Source organism: Mauremys reevesii, linkage group 4 (assembly GCF_016161935.1).
Source record: "Mauremys reevesii isolate NIE-2019 linkage group 4, ASM1616193v1, whole genome shotgun sequence".
Classification (NCBI taxonomy): domain Eukaryota; kingdom Metazoa; phylum Chordata; order Testudines; family Geoemydidae; genus Mauremys; species Mauremys reevesii.
In genome coordinates this window covers 134054438-134067724 of record NC_052626.1, presented here as the reverse complement: position 1 = coordinate 134067724, position 13287 = coordinate 134054438, and the positions used below count along the sequence as shown (strand labels likewise).

Sequence of the window (13287 nt, the reverse complement as noted above, 5' to 3'; positions counted from 1 at the left end):
AGCTCTTCCCACGGGAGGCCAGGATCATGCGGCTTCATCCTTAAAACACACCTGTTATTGTGGTTAGTTGGTTCTGGTAGCGCCTGCAATGTTCTGAGGCATTTTCCAAGCAGAAAAGCAGCACAGTCCCTGCCCCAAAAGAGATTTCCCAATGGTGCCTATTGCAAGTTTCTTCTCCCCCACTCCCAGCTTGTGTTAGCCCAGGGGTTGTGGTGGTGGGCAGTGGGACAGAGGAACTTAGCTCCACCACCTCTGCTCATAGCAGATAGGTGCTTCCCCTTCCCTCCCAGGCTTGGAGGGAAGTTCCCACTCCTATTAGCTCAGCTGGTGCAGTGAGAACTCCCCTTTTGTTGCAATCGACTTTAACCCCTACCTATTGCACCTCTGAAATATTGTGCTTGTGCCTGGAGCAGGCTGCAAGCTCCCTGGTGCAGGGCCTGGACAGTTTTCATTGGTTCACTCCTCGGGCATTCAAATAAAAGCAGAGCTGGCCGGTGTGGCACGCATGGGTGGGGAGACACTTAAACACCCTTGAGCCAATGGGGAAATTGGGAGCCCACCAAGAAAACCTCAAACTGAGTCACAGAAGTGGGTGTATTTAGGAGCTGGTGCCTGAGACCACATCCTGATTGTCAAACCTCCCCAGAGACTTGCTCTGCCAGCCTCACCTCCACCTACGCTGCCCCTTCCGTCTCCATTTAACCTCATCTTCACCTACTCCTCTGCTCCTTTAGGTTTGGCTTCCCGCCCATTCCTCCCCCGACACCTCCTTCATTGTCTATAGCTGTCGATTCATTTGCACTGCTCCATTTGCCTGAGGCAACCTCCCCATCTCCTTCCAAAGGGGAGTCCCGTCCCTCCAAACTTCTCCTTCTCATCTAAGGATATTATCGACATTCACCCGTAACGGGCATTGTGACACTTGCCATGATGGGCATTATAACAATAAGCAGCATTCTAAATATAGCTTAGTTTAAACAGCAATGACCTGGAAACACAGAGGCTTCTGAGTGCAATCTCTTCTGGCTCCTGGGGAAAAGCTCAGGCTCTGGCTTTGTTAATACCATAAGACAGTCCCTGGTACTCTAATCCAGGAAACTGGCATCCTCAATGCAAGTGTTAGATAAGAATGATAAAGAGCATCCTTGAGATCAAAGGTACTATAGTCTTTGGTGGCATAAGTGTATACACATTGCTCCTCTACCCGTTTATACGCATGTTTCTCTAGAAGCTGGGACTGAATTGTTCTCATAGCAGAAAGTGAAACAAGTTCCAAATAAGTCGCCTGAAATGAAATCATGCTCCCTAGAATCACAGCTGGCCAACGCACATGCGCCAAGAACATTACTAGAAGGTTACAGGCAGTATGGTCCAGTAGGTAGGGACTGGGCCTGGGAGTTGACAGTCAAAGAATCAAAGAACCATGGGTTGGAAGGGACAGCAAGAGTCATCTAGTCTAATCCTGCATCTTGGCAGAGGGTTAGTTGTTATGTGTGTGACAGTCCTGAGTTCTAATCCCAGTCCTGCCACTGACTCCATTTTCCCACATATGAAAATGGGGGTAATTATTAGAAAAGACTGGAAAGGGGGGGGGAGGGAGGAATTGCTGACATATTTGGTGCCAATTTTCCAAAGTTTTCCCATAACAATAATGATACGTTTAGAAAGTGCCTGGAGCTGTATGGATGAAAGGAGCTATATTATATCCAAAGTCATATTATTAGTGCTAATAATGGTACAGCTATTAATATTACTTAAATATAAAGTGCAAAATAAGGCGTCAAATATTGGCAGTGTACTGGAACTGTATATACATACACCACTTATATCTGACATAAAATTGTTATATCTTCCACTTAAATGCAAAGTAATATTAATATAAAACGTGTACTATTAACTGCGTACACAAATATTGGTAGTGTACTGTAACTTATCCATCGATATATGCACACACTATAAGTAGGTGTGTACAGCAATATACAGACAGTTGCACATGAAAATATATTAATATGTTTTTCAACATTAAACAAAAACTTATTCCATAAACCTGTCTTTGTGTGCCTGTTTCCTGTGCTTTACCAACTCAGCCAAAAGAGAGTCCAATGCCCCTTTATGTTCGGAGATGCTGTGGGAACATCTGGTGAGGTCTTCAGTGACCTACAGTGGGAAAGAAAAGGTCCAGACCAGGGCTCTCCATTAATCAGAAGTTCCACATGGGCATCTCAGCTCCTCCCCACATAACACCCGTAGCTGGAGCTACATACTCACAGTCTGCAGCCTTGTTTTCACCTCAGCCAGATCCTTCAGCTCTGGACTACTGTTGCCTCCAGAAACAGAATCATACCTATTAGACACAGATCAAAGCTTTATTAAACCAGAGACTGGATTCAGAGGGGCTTTTCCTGCTCTGGGCTAAGAGGGGCAGCTAACACCTGGGCAAATGAAAACCCTCCTCTTAGGCTGGAAGTTTCAAAGGCATCTAGGAGATTTACAATCACAGCTCCCATTGAAATGAATGGGAATCACACCTCTAAATCCCCCTAGGCAGCTCTTTCAGCAATAAAATAACCCAACCCCAAATAAACCATTTTCCACCACTGAGGTGATAAAACAAAGACAAGAGCTAAATGACCAAGGATGGGTTTGGATTTCACTGGAGCAGCAGTGACAGCAATAGATGTATTGTATTTAGTAGGATTGTCAGCGATTTCCCTGTAACTTGGTCTCTTAATGGAGCCTCTTAAATGGAAATAAAAGGCACATCAACATAAAAAGAGTGCGGTCAGGCTGGAGGCAGCACTCAGCAGAAATGCACTGTAATGGGTCTGAATCCTAGAGGTTAGAGACAGAAGACACACATCCATCCTCCAGAGCAGATGCAGAATTCTTCCTTATAGTAGATTCTACAGGGTTTCGTCCATTCTTGTTCCAAAAGGACAGGGATTCCACCCATTCACTTGGGAGAACAACGTCTTGGTCTGACTGACCTCCCTCTGGGATTTAGGTTAATGCAGTGTAACTCTTCGCATGGTTTTCATTTTACTGAGCAACAAGGCTCTTTTTTTCCATTTGCATTCAGCACTGGTGTCTCCTTGAATTTACGCTGTGAATTCATCTCTGTGGCTTATATAGGTTTGCTGTACCCTGTAATATTCAGTCTGAAAAACCCCAGAGAGCAGCCAGACCACCAGGGACTAAAATCCAAGTTCTTATGAAACTGGAGACTGATCATCTGGGGGGAGGAGGGGGGAAGGGTAACCATTCAGCTCATACATTCCTGCACATTCCCCACGTACAAGGATTGCAGGAATGTAACACTCACCAGCAACCTAGTTTATTCACAAGTCTCTTTCTCCACTGCCCCAATCATCTGGAGCACAATACCTACAGATAACCAGCAAGGGCTCCTGACAAGTTCCTCCTGCACAGAGCACTGCCTTGGTCACGTCACTTCAGGAATAAAAGTAATCTCAAGCTATTGTATAGCACTTTTTAATCAGTAGATCTCAATGCATTTTACAGTGGAGACCAGTGTCATTAGCTACTTTTTACAGATGGGGAAACTGAGGCACAGAGAGGAAATGACTTGCCCAAGGTCACCAAAGGGCAGGAGGCAGGAATAGAAGATGGGTCTCCTGAGTCCCAGCCCAGTGCTCTATCCAATAAGCTGCGCTGCCAAGCGCTGCTTCGAGTGGTGAACTAGATCCAGTTCCTAGTGGACTGGTGTCCACATCACCGAAACTTCCACCACTGATTGAAGATCTCAGCACAGAGGACAAGGACTGAATGAGCCCTGGAAACAGAATGGGAAAGTGGTTCAGACGGTCAGGGTGAAGGAACTGTCACTGGTGGGGGGCAGGAGAGGGATACCGCACTTCTTACTTTCCATGCTGGACCAGCTCTGTGGATAATAAAGGACCTTGGCCTCCTTGTCAGGGGAGTTCTCTGCCTGGTGTTCCCCTCTGGATCCCTTGTTTACACCTTGGGAGCTACATGCTCTGCCCTTGTTTTTGATTCTTTGTCTCCTGCAGTCAATTAAGTTCTTGGTTCGGTGGCTGCGCATGTGGCCTTTGCTGTTTCCTGGGATGGGGAGCAGAACTCACCAGGGTTTTAAATAGGCAGCACCAGATTCACCACAGAGACATTAACGGAGCTCTACACATTTTTCTGTCACACACGAGATCAGCAGATGCCTCAATACAGAAGGTGAGAAACCTACATCGTCCCAAGTCTGGAGAAGAGAACATGCCTTTGGATTTATATTAACAAAGAGTCCTATAACTGACGCCACAGTCCAGTAGGTGGGGGCCACCAAAGAGGGCTCAGGTGGATTTTTCCAAAGCCCCGACGGAGGAGCACAAATCCCAGTGGCTTGCCGCTAGACTTGTGCTCCTGAGTCATGCAGGAGTTTTGGAAACTTTCCCTCTTAATCCCTAATGTTCTGAGAGCTGCAATAACTTCTCTTCAAGCTCAAGAGTCAAGGGCCTGTGCAGAGCTCCTATCGGACCAGCCCACGTGTGGGACAGACACAGCTCAGTGCCATGACCACATGTGCACAGCTGCAGAGCATCCTGCACTGGCACCTGCATTACCCCTTGCTGCAGAAGTGACAGCAACAAAGTGATACTTACAACACGAAGGCCTTCAGCTCGGTATGCTGCAAGCAGCTCAGCATCGAAACGGCCGCCTCCCTTCTCTCCAGAACACGGGAGCACTTGGCTTTCAGGCTCTCACTGCAAAGAGTCAGGTTTGTCTGGAATCACCCAACACCCCTCACCCACGGGGTGCAATGCAGCTGAACTTTGAGGGTTTGCCAGTTTGCAAACCTAGTTTGCCAGAAGCCGGTAACGGGCGACAGGGGAGGATCACTTGATGATTCTCTGTTCTGTTCATTCCCTCTGGGGCACCTGGCACTGGCCACTGTCGGCAGACAGGATACTAGGCTAGTTGGCCCTTTGGTCTGACCCAGTAGGGCCATTCTTATGTTCTTAATTTGCTTCCAACCACATCTGTCCCCCATCTCCCAAGCCCCAGCCTTGTGCTTCAGAATTTCCTTTGGGTGCTTGTAACCATGAACAGTAGAATAGACCCAACTCTATCATTTACTCACAGCTCTTAGTATATGCACAGATCTATCATTTACTCTGATCACCTGATACCAGGGGCCCTATAACATGAGAGAGTTCTTGCTCCAAAGAGCTTAGAGTCTAACCAGGTAAGACACTGTACTATGTGCATTAACACTGCTGTATTCACCACCATGGCCTGAACTGAACCGACCCATCGGTGTCAGACTGTGACGAGTGCTCAGCCACAGTGGGGACAAGGATTCCATCTGGAACACATGCTCTGAATGAAGCTCTCAGGTCTCTCTCTCTCTCTCTCTCTAAGAGTACTGATCCAAACCACTGCAGCATATGCAGTGACACTGCAAGATTTGGAGCACCGCTGTAGAATAGTATTGGGGGATTGTCTGAGTAAGAGATCTGCTTCTCAAACACAAGATATTTCTATCAGCTACCCAGAGAGAAAAGAAATCAAACAGTTCCCGCTGTTCTTTACACAGCGCCAACAGGGTACACTGGCCGTCATGTACTTACATCACCCAGTAAAGACCTCTCAGAATAAACTCTTGACATTTCAGAAGTGACCGAGAGATCTTCAGTGTCTGGTGAACGGCACTCAGGACACCCTAGAAGGCAAAAGGGCACTGCCAATGACCACTCCTTCACTGGAGCGTGATTTCCAAAGCCTATTTCAATCTTGAGCTGAAATCCCCAACATACCTTTGCCATGCTGCAGTCAGCTAGGACATCAACCTTTGGGACAAACTTTGGAAACTCAAGTGATGCTGAAAACAAAGAGACATTGTTCAGAGTCCTTTGTGGGTATATTTCCCATATCACCCACTATACAGAGGGACCTCTGTGCTTCATGATTGCTTCATTAACAGGGAATCTCTCATGGAGTTGCACTCCTGTGGATCAGCAGTGACATCTAGTGCTCACTTACACAAATCACAGGTATTACACCAGATATGGAGGGGCATTTTCCAAATCTCCCACGTGACTTAGAAGTCCGAGTTCTACTTTCAAAAATGACTTAGAAGCCTAAGTCACATAGGAAATGCTTAAAATTTTACCCTACATCTTGGAAGTTGTACCATCAGCTCCTGTTCACAAAAACCAAGCAGGAATTTAACTGTCTGCCACTCTCATCTCAACCAATGTTTTATTATACAGACATCAACTCAGAAAGCATCCTTCCCTGAAGGCTTTGTGGGCACTTCTCTGTCTAATCTAATGGGAAGGGGAATGTTCTTCTCTCCAGCTCACATTGTGGGTCTCTGCAACACATTTTGCCCTGGAATTCTGCACATGGAATAAAGAGAGGATATAAAGCAGAGAACTGCAGTGTGGATCCTAATACACAAAACTACTTAGCAGGTAGAGAGCACTTGTGATCTCTCAAGTGAATTACAAATATTAACTAATTAATCCTCTTCACATCTTTAAGACATGGCTAAACAATTTACATTTTATAGACAGACTGAGAGGCAGAAAATTTTCACTCAAGCCCATAGAGGGAATCTGTGTCAGATCTGGGAGGAGAAGCTAGGAATTCCTTGCTCCTAGTCCTGCGCTCAGATCACTCGCCCACATCTGTGGGTTCAGCAGAGCAGAGCTCAGACTACTGACTGATAGTAGCACCGGATGTCTCAGCCAAGTCCTGGCCCCATTGTGCTAGGCACTCTACAGAGACATTGCAGGAGGTGGTTCCCACCCTGAAGTGTAATCTGAACAGACAAGACAGACAAAGGGTGGGAAAAGAGTATTATTATTCCCATTTTACAGATTGGGGACAGAGGCACAGAGAGGTTAAATTACTTCCCCATGGGCACTCAGGAATTCTGTGTCAGAGATGAAAACTGAACCCGACCCAACCACGTCCAATGCCTTTAACCACAAAACCATCCCTTCCTCTCTGTTGAACTTTGCCCTAATAATTTCAAGTTCTGCAGTGAGACTCCAGATGAAGTGACCAAGAGCCCTGTATCAGGAGGACATTGCAAGCGTGACCATATGCGTGCATACACAGATGGCGGAAACTAAACCCACTAGAAGAGCTCAAATGGCTGGACGGGAAGCAGAAGGCTCCATTTTACGAGATGACTGTACTCACGATCTCTGAATCTCACTCCCACGGGTTCCTGCGGTACACTGCTCAGCAAGGTCAGCGGGCTATTTTCTGTGGTTCTGGAGAAATTGTGAGCTTGCAGGCTGGGTTCCAATTGATACGGGTGACCTTCAAAAAAATATTCTTGATGGTGAGGGGCTATATTTGTCTGTGTGAAGACAGCTTCTAAAAATATGGTGGTACTGAAACAAAAAACAAACAAGGGAACGGAAGGGAAATAAAACATGAGGCTATCAGCAACCAAGATAAGGTCACACAATAGTCTGTAGTTTGGCTATTATTCTGCCCCCCTTGAGTTTATCATTCACTAAAGGAAACTCAGTTGAGATCCAGCAAAGTTTCCTGGCAGCATGTGGCATCAGACTTGTTTACATTGATACTTATTGTGAATTGCCATTGCCTGAGCATTCTGTCACCTGAATGTTTTAGCAGTCTGACCTAACTTCCAATGAAGTCAGAGTGGGGGGACTTTCCTTTGACATCAATGGGTTTCGGATTATGCCCAATATGAGCAAAAAAACCCTCAAGGGTCACTTCTCCTCCAATGAAATGCAGCCTCCTGTGCAGTGGAGGGCAGCAGAGCAGGCATACAGGGGACAGCAATAAGCAACCCCTTCCAGCAGATAAATTTCCCTAGGAAAGCGCAGCTCAGCATTAAACTGAACCTTCTGCTTTTCCCACTGGTTTTTCAGCCAGTTTGGCTGAGGTGCAAAGAGAACACGTGCCTCTCCCAGGGTCACACCGTAAACCTGCAGTGAAAATTTGGCCTGCGACTCAGGACTCTGGGATTCTTCTCCCAGATTTGCCAGGGGCTAAGCTGTGCTTACGTGTTGTAGGCATGGATGTAGACCCGGTGCATGGTAGCTTGCTGCAAGGAGAAGACATGGACCACTATCCTGTGCAGGATGTCAGTTGTTTCAGCAAAAAACTGATCAAAGCCCCAGCATTTTTCTTGATCAACTTCCAGAATGTTAGCCAGGATGGGGATGAGCAGGCTCTTCAGCCCCCTGAAGTGAAAGAAAGAGAATGAAGATGATGTTACGCACACACCCACACACCCCATTCCAATGGTTAGGGTGCTGGACTGGGAATCAGGAGACCTGGGTTCTATTCCCAGCTTTGCCACTGATCTCTGTGTGACTTGGGAAAGTCACTTGGCCTGTCTATGCCTCTGTAAAATGGTGATACTACTAGACCTTCTTTTGTAAAGCACCTTGAAATCTATAGATGAGAAGCATGTGCCCCAGGTAAAGAACCCATGTACTCTATGATCCTGATCCAACTCCCTTTGTAATCTTTCCAATCAATTACAAAAAGAATGGGACTGGGAATTATAAGGACGACATCATCAAATTGTGCCACTTACTACCTATTTCATGGCATGGCCGAATAGCTTCCCTGACGAGCTCTCAGGAACGCATGGCCTACACTTTGTCATCATTAAGGATACGTTCAGCTTTCCTTGACACAGCCCCATACAATATTAATCCAGCATCCATGGGCTTGTCACATGCATTTCTCCAGATGCTCCATTACAATTTAGCCCTCGCAAATGAATCAAACTCAGGAACCAGGGAGTTTGTTTTCCCAATATTCATTTCCCTGGGGATGTAACGGAGAATAAATAGACAGGTTCACAGGCTGTCAGGCAGGAAGAGACAGACTGAATATAAACCTCTTTCGAATCTTTGAAGTCTCATCTTGATAGGATGGAAAGATTTGGGTGGGGGGGAGCAAGGGGAGGGTTTAAGAAATGAATGCCTTTTCTTTTAAGGGGAATTTAGGGCTGGCGAGAGGTGCTGGATTGACAGCCCTAGAGATTGAAACCCCTTCTTTAGCCACAGGAGAGGGATGGCACAGACAGCAGCAGCAGCTTAAGTCTAGAGCTGCTTGGGAATATTTTGACTAACTGGTTTTTCGCCCACTCGTTCAAGTCGAAGCTGTTTGCAAAACAGTGTCCATCTCCCAACTCAAAAAAAAAGACTGGATTCCGCTCCTCCCCCCCCCCCCCCCGAATAGTTGAAACACCTTATTTCAACATTTTCAAAGTGAAAAAGTTTTGTTCCAATCGAAAGGCCTTGCTCAAAATTGTAGTGAATTTAAACTAAAAAGTTTAAGAAAAGAAGTTACAACCAGAAGAAAACATTTTGATTAGCCCAAATGGAACTTTTGGGGGGGATTTTTGGTTCATGCAAATTTTCTAGATTTCGACTTTTCCAATTTAGGATGAGAAAAATTCTCAGTAACTTGAAATTTTTCACAGGATGGGAAAACCATTGCTCAGGTAAGCTTTATTAAAGTGTTCACCTTGCCCCATCAATATGTTTCAATCCTGACCTCAGGTGTCCAGATAGCACAGCAATGGGCACAGTACAAGACCTGGAACAAAACAGACCTGAGAGGAGCAGGGATGATTTTTACAGTACTGGTGTGTTTTACAATGTGCACACTTGCCCACTGGGAAATGTCCTAACTCCTGGCTGTATATTTCACACTGATTATCAGAAGGGTGTCAACAGAATTTTATTTTTTTAGTTTTCATCAGCTGTTTGAAGACAACAGAGATACAAAGGGTAGCCTTTTGCTGCATATGGACAGGGCCTTAGCACTGAAACTTCAGCTTCTGATGTCTCTGGGGAACTACATAAAGAAACTCACTCATTGTACAAAAGTAGTAGAACTGGAATTAGGTGCTTGGCTCATTTTTCCTCCTCTCATGAACCGTGCCCTGTGCCATGCATAGGCAAGGCACCAAGGGGGGGGAGGGGTTTATAAGTTACTATCACCTCAAAGCATGTTAAGAGAAAGGACACTGGGACAGAGGCTACAAAGTACTAGAAAGATGGTTCCAAAATGGAGCACCAGCAGGGCTGCCCAGAGGATTCAGGGGGCCTGGGGCAAAGCGGGGGAGCTGCTTGTACTCACCTGGCAGCGGTCCGGGTCTTCGGCGGCATTTCGGCGGTGGGGGGGCCTTCAGTTACGCCGCGTCTTTGGCAGCTCTGAAGGGCCCCCTGCTGCTGAAATGCCACCGAAGACCCGGACCGCTGCCCGGCTAGGACTCACGGGGCATTTCGGCAGTGGGGGGCCCTTCAGTCGCTCCGTGTCTTCGGCAGCACTGAAGGCCCCCCCGCCACTGAAGACACAGACCACCACCCAGGCCAGGGCTCATGGAGCCCCTGCGGGGCCCAGGACCTGGGGCAAACTGCCCCACTTGCCCCCCCCCGGGCGGCCCTGAGCACCAGTGATGTATATTTTTTCCATAATGCACTTCCTCCTAGACACTTACAAAACATGAATGAATCCAAACTCCTTTGTGTAGTAGGTGAATATAATTATTTACATTTTGCAGATGGGAAAACAGAGGCACGGAGATGGAAAATGACAAAACCCCTAAGTTAACCACAATTTTTTTTGCCCAATACAGCACCGGAGTCAGCACCAGGAACAGAACCCAGGCGTTCTGGCCAAGAGTCTCATTCGCTGATTATGAGCCTGTGTTAATACACAACTGAGAGACATGGGAAGAGAGGGAGTAGATAGAAGTTGGGGAGCTCATTGACAAAGAAAACCTCCCTGGCTGGGGTTTTAAAATGATCCGTTTAGCTCCTGGAGAAAGAGGAGAGACAGTGGAACTTTCAGGATCCCCTCGAAAGTCAGAACACATCACAGAAATTATTAAACTAAGATCCCACCCAGTAGCGCAGCTGCTACAGATGACTGTGACTGTGAGAAGTCTCCAAGTTATTTGTTAAGACAATGATACGCTCGCATACTGGTTATGGGCTTGATCAGTGATAAGTCATTAGGGCTGTTCGGTTCAATAAGGACTCACGGCATAATTACACCCTAAATTCTGATTTTAAGTACCAAAGTATCTTCTACTGTGAAAGGATTAATATAGACACGGTCAATAGTGGGAAATTTTGGAATTAACCAAAACAATGTGAGTCACTTCAACGGAGAGGGATAATGTGACAAAACAGGCAAATTCTCTTTCCCCAGATTTATAGCATGGGACAAACACTAACTGGTTTGATGCATTTGATATACACTTAGGCCCTTTATACCACTCCAGTCTTAACATAAATGAGAATCAGGCCCCGGGTACATATTGATGAGTACCTCACAGGAGACAGGTATACAGTCACAAGACTATAATTAAGGGCACAGAGATAGCAATGGGCTCCACACATTCTCTCTGAGGCTGCAATCACAGCTTTTTAGAGCCTCGTATTGCTCCGAAAGTCTTAACCATGCTCAAGGTTATTTATTTAAACACCAGCCATGTACCCAACGCTGTATGGGACACGGGACACTCGGGAGGGTCGTGGGCAGCTGGGATTGAAGTAACGCACCTTATGATCAACAAGCGAGAGCCTCCACTGCCTGAGCTAAAAGCCCAGCTCTGTTGGCTCAAAGGATGTAGCCAACTCAACCATCTCTGCAGTCCAGCCACTAGATGGGGGTAGACAGCTATGCTGTGTAAGCCTGCGTGAGACGCACAACACAGTCCCTGCCTCCGAGAGCTTATAATCAGAGACAGAGAAAATGGGATGCACAGAGAAGTCCAGCAGATGGAACGAGTAGACTTTTACAGCTGAGATTTTCAGTGCCCAAATCCCATAGAACAAGGCGTGTACATCTCCATAAGTACCACTGAAAAATATCCTTTATATAGAGGTATTAATATTATTACAGACTCGCTTGGTCCAGGCACTATGGAAGGAGCACATCTAGGGGAGGGACGTTTGCATGCTATAACTACATCCCTGGAGTACGCTGAGGGCAGAGCAGAGTCCCTGTGCTCTTTTCCAGCCCAAAGCAGCACTTCTGGCCATGCAACTCACTGACTGGTTGGAGGCTCTATGATCAAAGCAGGAGGAGGGACAGCTCCCTGGAATCAGAAACTGCAGGCTAACCCCACCCCTTCCAATACTCACACAGACAGTTGGCAGGTGATGGGCAGCTCGTAGCTCCACTCAATGGGCCCATTCTCCTGCCTCTGGACACCTGCGATAGCTCCAGCCGGTTTCTCGGTCGTTATTTTATACCTGTTGAAAGAAAAGTCGTTTCTGTTGTGTGGAAACTGGACAACTGGCCTCCCCTTGGCAGATTCCAACCACCGGGCTTGCAAATTTAATGGCAAGTGCGTAGGGGATACAGGCAGAGAGAGGGAGTGAAATGGATCGGCTAAGGAGAAAATCAGTCTCCACCTTCCCACATCATCAGGGAGGAGTTTCAATTGACAGAACCAAAATTTACCAACAACGAGAGGTGCCTAAATCGCGCATGGAAAACCAGACAAACGGGAACAAGCGAGCAGAGACTGTGCGTGCTAGCAAAACAAATGGGCAATTGCACGTACAGCCACATAACCCACACATGCTTAGACTAGTTTGCACCTGCCTGTTTCCTGGGTGCCATTTAGGCATCTGCTTTTTGAAGCTGCAATCCAGAATGATCAACCACCAATCCCCCCACCCCCCACCTAGAAGTACAAAGGTATGAAAAGAAAAATCCAAAACCTGTTTGCATCATCCCTCAGGGGAAAAGCTGCGTTGCTTTCAGAAGACGGTACGTGGGGGGAGGGAAGACATTTCAAGCAACAGCATGGAAGTCAAGTCAGAAGCTGCCCCGTCTTTCAGCCGTTAAACCACAAAGCCACAGAAACACCGTTATCAGGGCAAACGTACCATAGAAAGGGGCACTGATTGCCAACTGCAGCTCTGCCATCTTCCTGCCTGGATGCTCACTCTGAGCAGAACCCAGTTACTTGAGTTAGGGACAGCACGGCCAGCTTGGTCTCCAAGGGGGCTTTGGTGCCCGTCCCTGTAGTGCTAACCACAGGGGCAGTCAATAGCAGGGGCTGCATTGGTGTCTTGCCAAGATGGGGCAGCCCCACAGAAAGTGCAGCCCCTACTACATCATTTATGTTCTATCTTGCCTCATGAGGCCTTTCCTAAGAACAGCATGGAGCAGGGCATGCTGGGAACTGCAGATGAAGCCAGCCACAGGCTACACTTCCAGCAGATCTAAGTATACATGAGAATCTGGGTGATTAAATCATCAGTAAGCTAAGGTGCATAAACA

General features: G+C 46.9%; 1 protein-coding gene across 1 annotated transcript in view; it reads right to left on the bottom strand.

Moving 5' to 3' along the window:
• The window catches only part of IKBKE (inhibitor of nuclear factor kappa B kinase subunit epsilon), a 34476-nt gene that overhangs the window by 12620 nt on the left and 8569 nt on the right, over nucleotides 1-13287 (bottom strand). The window contains exons 7-14 of the mRNA XM_039534425.1: nucleotides 12138-12248; nucleotides 8025-8204; nucleotides 7183-7379; nucleotides 5787-5851; nucleotides 5601-5692; nucleotides 4632-4733; nucleotides 2269-2344; nucleotides 2048-2157 (exon numbers count right to left, since the gene is read on the bottom strand). Of these exons, the coding sequence (XP_039390359.1) occupies nucleotides 2048-2157; nucleotides 2269-2344; nucleotides 4632-4733; nucleotides 5601-5692; nucleotides 5787-5851; nucleotides 7183-7379; nucleotides 8025-8204; nucleotides 12138-12248 (933 nt within the window). The remainder of the gene's footprint in view (nucleotides 1-2047; nucleotides 2158-2268; nucleotides 2345-4631; nucleotides 4734-5600; nucleotides 5693-5786; nucleotides 5852-7182; nucleotides 7380-8024; nucleotides 8205-12137; nucleotides 12249-13287) is intronic.